We start from the raw sequence: 7,120 nt of genomic DNA on the forward strand, positions 1-7,120 counted from the left end.
CCGAGTCGGATTTCGGGCGAGCTCGCCGAAGCAGCTCGCATCTGACCCGGTGGATTTTACCAGCGATCGAGAGGGTAAGAGATCAGCAGCAGCGGCGAGGTAGTGAAAAAAAAAATTATAGGCTCTGAATACCAGATTGTGATGAACCAGAGATCTCGATCTAGAATTAGGGAGGGAGAGAGAAGGGGGTAGGTGAGGAAGCGTGTGAGAGGAGATAGTTCGATCTAATTTCTCTTCGATGGCTCGATCATTCTCCATTCGGTACATAAAGCTGGCTACATGGGCCCAACCCTAGCCCAGCACGACTCGCTTACAAGGCCCAAGGCCTAGATCACCACGCAGGGTGTTGCAAGCTCGGTTAAGTTCAGACTGAACTTGCACTCCTTCAGTCCGCTGCAGAAGTCGAAGTGCTGTCATTTGCAGGCGCGACAAGTTCCTTCTGGATTGAATCCGCCCCATGCATGAAACAATTTCTCACTCCACAAAATAGTCAGTGGATCAATGCGTTTCTAGTTGTACGATCGTGGATCACACATTCAGAGGAGGCCTTGCTGGTAGCAGATGTCGATCGTGTGGTTGGCCATGATCCGGTTCACCTTCTGCGTCGGATGGAATGCGTCCCAGAAGAGGAACTTGTCGGCATCGGCGCAGGTCATGGGCGCCTCGTCGTTGCACATGAACCCCATCTCGAACCTCCCCGTGGCGCAGCACCCTTCCTCCACGTTCTCCAGCCCGAACTTGGCCGGGTTGGTGACGAGGTCGAGCATGGTGTCGTAGACGGGGACGTAGGCGAGCCTGAGGTCCGGGAGCTCGGCGCGGAGTGCCCCCAGCATGGCCTCCACCTTGGCATTGTACTCCCTGGCCACCCGGTTGTACTCCTCGATGCAGCCGCCGCCGTGGATCATGTTCTCGGCGCGCTCCAGCGGGAGGCAGCCGATGGGGGCGAGCCCGGCGAAGGTGACGCGGCGCGCGCCGAGGCGGTGGATCTCCGACAGGAAGCGGCGCGCGCCGGCGACGAGGAAGTCGGAGAACTCAGCCACCGTGTACTCGGCGAAGCGGCCCGTGCCGAGCATGTAGTAGTTCTCGAGGAAGTCGTTGGTGCCGATGCTGACGACGTGGAGCGCGCCGCGGACGATGGCGCGGGCGCGCTCGGCGCCGGCGTACGCGCGCAGGCGGAGCTGGTAATCCTTGTAGTACTCCACTTCCTTCCACAGCGGGATCACTGCCTAAGGGGACGAGCTTGTCAGTGCATGCATGCAGGTTTGACTTTGGAGTGAATAATACTAGTATTGTATGCAACAATAGATCCAAAATTATCTACATTATCAACGGTGTCTGTAGCACTCTGTTCGTGTGAGTAATAAGGGCATCTCCAGCCGCGCCCCCAACAGGCCCTCCCCAGGCGATTTCGCCGCGCCGGCGTCGAAAAAAGGCCCCAGTCGCGCCTCCAGAAACCCGTTTTTCACCGGCTCGGACCAAAACTGGTGCCGGCGGACCCAGGCCGAACCCGGCGCCCTGGGGAGCGCTTGGAGAGCTGGCGCAAGCGAAAAAGGCGCGTGGGCCCACACTGGAGGCGACCCGAGGGCCTTTTCCCGCCGTTTTGCTGCCGCTTTTTCTCACTTCTCTCCCGCTCGCTCGCCTTGCTCCCGCCATTCTCCCGCCAATCCCGCTCGCATCCCGCCGCCATGCCGCCGAAGAAGTACTCCATGCCACGCGCGGCGGCGACCGCGACGGGCGCCGTTACCCAACCGAAGCAGAGGAAGCCGAGGGCGCCTCCAACGAAGCCACCGGGCCTGTCGAACGCCGAGTGGAGGGCGGAACCGGGGGATAGCCAAGAAGGCCCGCGACAACGCGGCGCGCGCGGCGGCGTCCTCCTCTTCTGTCGAGGCTCCCGTCGTCAGCCACGCCCACCAGTACGCGCCCTGGGGACAGCAAGGCGCCGGATCTCCATGGGGTTCATCGTCGCCCGGCTACGCCGACGGCGACGCGCACAGCGGGTTCAACCCAAACGTGACCTTCCCTCATGGTCACCCCGCTGCGCGCACGCCATCGCCCGCCTTCGCCGGTGTGCAGTACCCACCAAACAACTACTCGCCGCCCCCCGCCTACGCGACCACGCCGAGTGATGAATGACCCCGCCGAGGCGGCGGCGCTCTTCTTTTGTAACGGCAGACTATGCCCGATCGCCGGACTTGCGGCGTCCTGATGTGCCCAACGCGCAAGCGCACCCCATATTATGTCCCGGGTGACATATCCGCCTGGCATTTTGTCAAACACGTAGGAGGCAGGGAAGGTCGCAGCGGCTGGGCGCGGCGACTCAAGGTGGCTGGACGCACGGCGCGCGCCTCGGCCTCGCCCGAGCTCGCCTCTGACTCGCCGCGTGCGCCTCGGCCTCGCCCTGCGCTCGTGCCGGCCCGCGCCTCCTCGCCCCTAACTCGCTATGCCGCCTCGCGCCGCGCCGGGCTGGCCTGCGCCCGCGCTTGCCGGGCCGCGCCGCGCCTCGCCGGGCTGGCCGCGCCCCGCGCCCGCGCCCGCGCCGGGCTGGCCGCGCCGCGCCCCCGCGCCCGCGCTGGCCACAGCGCCTGCCTGCGCGCGCGCGCCCTGGCCGCCCCGCCGTGGCCGTGCGCGCCGCCGCGCCGGCCCGCGCCTCCGCCGCTCGCCCCGGCCACCACCGCCTCGTCGGGCTCGTCGCCGCCCCGTCGCGCCGCGCTCGCATGGCCGACGTCGCGCCCCGCCCTCTCGCCCGGCCACAGCGCCGGCCTGCGCGCGCGCGCCCTGGCCGCCCCACCGTGGCCATGCGCGCCTCGGCCTCGGCCAGCGCCGCAGCACCCCTGCGCGTCCGCCGCTCGCCCCGGCCACCACCGCCTCGTCGGGCTCGTCGCCGCTCCCCACTCGGGCCGACGCGCTCCGCTCCGGCCTCGCATGCTCGCCGTTGCATGCAGATGTTCGTGGGTAGGTCGAAGAGAGAAAATGGAAGAGAGAGAGAGTGGTGGGGGTGGGTGGGTGGGTGACAAGTGGGGTCACCCCGGACGGGCGCGGACGGAGAGGGGGCGAACCGTGTCCGGTTCTGTCCGCTTTCGCCCCAAATCCAGCCCCAAGTTTGGTCTGGAAATAAGGTCAGACGGACATAAAACGGACAAGATGGGTCCAGTTCATTGCGCGCTGGGTCGTGGGGTTTGTCTGTTTTACCCCAAACGGACAAAGCCGGACAAAATGGGGTCTTGCGGTGGAGTTGGCCTAAGAGTGGGTAGTACCACATTCGATGATTGCCTATAAGGAATAATTTGGGATCTCTGAACAGTAGGAACGGCGGCGCAATTCGATCCAAAAGTAGTAGGTGAATCTGGAGCTTAATGCATCACATGGAAGAATATGGATGGTGGTCGTTGTGCTTTCAAATTTAAGTTACTAGCATTTGCATTAAGTGCCGATCGATCACAAAATTGATTGAAGGTTGTCACAATTTCAAGCATGCAAGTGTGGTTGATACGGCGAAAGCGAGAACAAAAGCTAGTGCAGTCAAAATGAAGTGCCGGACTGGGTAGATGGATGAATGATTGTATAGTAGTAGTACGAGTACTACGTGTGCCTACTCATGCACTGCCTACATACCGGCGACGCCAGCCGCTTGTGGCCATGCGAGGCGACCGGCGGAACCTCGTCTTCCGGTCTCCCGTCCCCACACTCCGCCTCGCCCGCGGGCACGGATTGCCCTTGGCAGACGGCCTCGTCGAGCCCATGCATGCGCGCCACGTGGCAGAACCTAAAAATCTTGCCAGGCTGAAATGCTGGCACAGGTAATTGTTGAGCCTTGAATGGCGAACAAGAACACATCTCCGCCATCTAGAAATGCATACTCCAGCAGGTTTGCCAAATAAAAAGCTAATTTTTTTTAAATAATACATATTTTTTATTAAATTTCAGAAATATTACGCCGTAATTATATTTTTCAAAAATAATACTCAGTCGGCCTACTGTTGGTCGATTGGATCCAGTCAGCCTGCTGCTGGCCGATTGCACCCCAGTCGGCCCACTGTAGGCCGATTGGATCCAGTCGGCCCACTACTGGCCGATAGGCCCCAGTCGGCCCACTGCTGGCCGATTGGCGCCCAGTTTGCTTCCTCTAGGCCGACAGGTGCATGCACTCATTTATCTTTGGAATGAGTATTTGAAAAATATTGAAAAGTATTTAAAAAAATGTTGATCATGCATATAAAAATGTTAGTCAAGCATTTAAAAAAATGTTGAATAAGTATTTGAAAAATGTTGAAAAAATATTTGAAAACTGTTGAATAGGTATTTGAAAAATGTTAAAGAAGTATTTTAAAAAAATGTTGATCATTAATATAAAAATGTTAAACAAATATTTAAAAAAAATGTTGATCATGTATATAAAAATGTTAAAGAAGTATTTTAAAAAATGTTGATCATCTATATAAAAATGTTGAACAAGTATTTGAGAAAATATTAAACAAGTATTTTAAAAAATTGAACAAGTATTTGAAAAATGTTTAACATGTGTATAATATACATGACCATATTTTTATATTGATCAACATTTTTATATACATGATCAACATTTTTACAAATACTTTTTCAACATTTTTATATACATGATCAATATTTTTTCAAATACTTGTTTAGCCTTTTTTCAAATAATTGTTTAAATTTTTTGCAAATGCTAGATTAACATTTTTTTATACATGATCATCAATTTTTAAAATACTTCTTCAACATTTTTCAAATACCTATTCAACAGTTTCAAATATTGTTTCAATATTTTTCAAATACTTGTTAAATATTGTTATTTCAAATGCTTGATTAACATTTTTATATGCATGATCAACATTTTTTTAAATACTTCTTCAACATTTTTCAAATATTCATTTCAAAGATAAATGGGTGCATGCATCTGTCGGCCTAGAGGAAGCAGACTGGGCGCCAATCGGTCAGCAGTGGGCCGACTGGGGCCTATCGGCCAGCAGCAGGCCGACTGGATCCAATCGGCCTATAGTGGGCCGACTGGGGTCCAATCGGCCAGCAGTAGGCTGACTGGGTATTATTTTTGAAAAATATAATTACGGTATAATATTTCTAAAATTTAATAAAAAATATGTATTATTTAAAAAAAATTAGCTCCAAAGCTGCAGAAAACCATCTCCTGCCGGATCCTTAAACCGCCGAGAAATGACAACTGACAAACGTACGCTACGAATCGTACTGTTAGTCAGTGACTGACCGGGGAGGGCCCCTGCTCCCTACTCGGCTTTGATTTCTTCTGCCTTTCTCACCAACCTCCCTGCGGTGCGCTGTAATGAGTAACGATCCATGGGTAAGTACGTAATCGCCGTGCACCACGCCCATGCGCAGGCGTGTGCACGTACATGCTGCCAAGTTAATGTCGCGCTCTGACGAAATTTACCGGAAAACCTCACGAAATCGCTAGTGGTGCTGCTATTGTAACCAGGAGCATTGAGCAGCACGGTCTCACATTACGATACGAACTACCGGGGCTTGCGGTGCTTACCAGGACGCCGGCGGTGGCGTTGTCGACGCCGGTGCCGGCAGAGGCGAAGCAGACGCCGCGCGCGAAGTCGCCGATGCCGTAGGCCGGGTCGAGATACGCCGGGACGAGCGGCGGCAGGCCCAGCGCCTCGGAGATGAAGTCCGGAGGCAGCCGCCCGTTGCCGAACCGCCCCGTGGCGCGGGCGCCGCCCGGCATGTCGCGGCCGTAGGGCGGGAAGTCGGACCGCAGCGTCGTGCCGATCTGGTTGTTGTTGCCCGTGTCCACCGTCGAGTCGCCGAACACGATCACCGCCGGCACCACCGCACCAGCAGCGCTGCCGCTGCCGCCCGAGTTGAGCACCAGCATTAGCAGCGGAAGCATCAGCAGCGCCGCTTCCACTTGGAAATGGCCGGACGCCATGGGAGAGGAGACCGGCGGCGAGTGCAGCAGAGTGGTTAGTGTGTGTACGAGTGGTGTAAGCAGAGAGTGATGGGGACGAGGGAGCGGCGTGTCATCGTAATAAATAGAGGTGATGTGAGAATCAGTAGGGGCGGTGGGAACTGTAGCGACAGCAATGTCATGCAGAGGAGGATTGATAAGTTATTACTGCATGCACGGTTATTATATCGCTTTACTTGCAAGTGCATATTGTTTTCAAAAAATTTAAACATCTTGTGCAGCGTGTTTTCAATCGCCAGCGCACCATTTGCAGAGAAGTTTGGCTACCAAGAATGACTCCCTCCTTTCCGGTTCATATGCTTCGGTTTGAATATCTCTCTAACTACTACTGCAAAAGTCTGAATCCTAGGGAGTTGAAGGGAGCTCTGGCAATAGCTTAGGCGACTCCACCGCACCGCCGCTGGCGGCTCCGGCCTCGGCGGCCACCCTTTCGACCGGCCTACTCGCTGCCATGGGGCCGGTCGGACACCCCGCTCCCCTTGCCCTGGGGCCTCAACCGCCGGCTGCCTGCTCCAACCTCGACGCGGCGGGGGCGGCATGCCCGGGCATGCGAGGGATATCTCCGCGGTAGGCGCCGACGCGACTCGCGTCGGGACTCGTTTTCGCGGCGGTTTCCTCGCCGCCTCCACCCCCACGGTGCGCCGGGGGGCGGCATGCCCGGGCATGCGAGGGATATCTCCGCGGTAGGCGTCGACGCGACTCGCGTCGGGACTCGTTTTCGCGGCGGTTTCCTCGCCGCCTCCACCCCCACGGTGCTGCGGGGGGCTCCGGCCCGCGTCGTCGGGCCATCGCTGCGCTCGCCGGGCGAGGCTCTCCTAGAGTACTCGTCACAGCCTTCTCCTCCCCGGTATGTTCTCCGCTGTCCGCCGCCCTGTCTTCGCCTACACCGGTCTGGCTAGAGGTGCTGCTGCTTGCGCCGCCGCCACCGTCGTTCGCCTGGTCAATGATTGGATCGGGTCGCCCTCTGCTTACCCGCCAATTCTTCACTTTAGGAGCTCCTTGTTCTCTTTTTTACCGCGGCCAATCGTAATATTGCAAATTTTATTCTGTTGCTAGAGGGAATTAATTACAGGGGCTTGCTTGTTCGTTTCCTTGCTAATGCCCCACCGGTCGGCCAGCCTATGCCTAGCCTCTTCGCTGCCTTCGTCCAATCCT

At 56.6% G+C, this 7,120-nt stretch overlaps 1 protein-coding gene across 1 annotated transcript; it reads right to left on the bottom strand.

Annotated features, from left to right (window-relative positions):
- Nucleotides 1-218: 218 nt before the first annotated feature.
- LOC123136812 (GDSL esterase/lipase At4g26790) lies at nucleotides 219-6,034 on the bottom strand. Its single transcript, XM_044556319.1, has 2 exons — nucleotides 5,528-6,034; nucleotides 219-1,226 (listed from the first exon to the last, which is right to left on the bottom strand). Exons 1-2 carry the CDS (start codon nucleotides 5,924-5,926, stop codon nucleotides 537-539), a joined length of 1,089 nt encoding a protein of 362 aa, XP_044412254.1. The 5' UTR covers nucleotides 5,927-6,034; the 3' UTR covers nucleotides 219-536.
- Nucleotides 6,035-7,120: the final 1,086 nt, after the last annotated feature.

Source organism: Triticum aestivum, chromosome 6B (genome assembly GCF_018294505.1).
Source record: "Triticum aestivum cultivar Chinese Spring chromosome 6B, IWGSC CS RefSeq v2.1, whole genome shotgun sequence".
Classification (NCBI taxonomy): Eukaryota; Viridiplantae; Streptophyta; class Magnoliopsida; order Poales; family Poaceae; genus Triticum; species Triticum aestivum.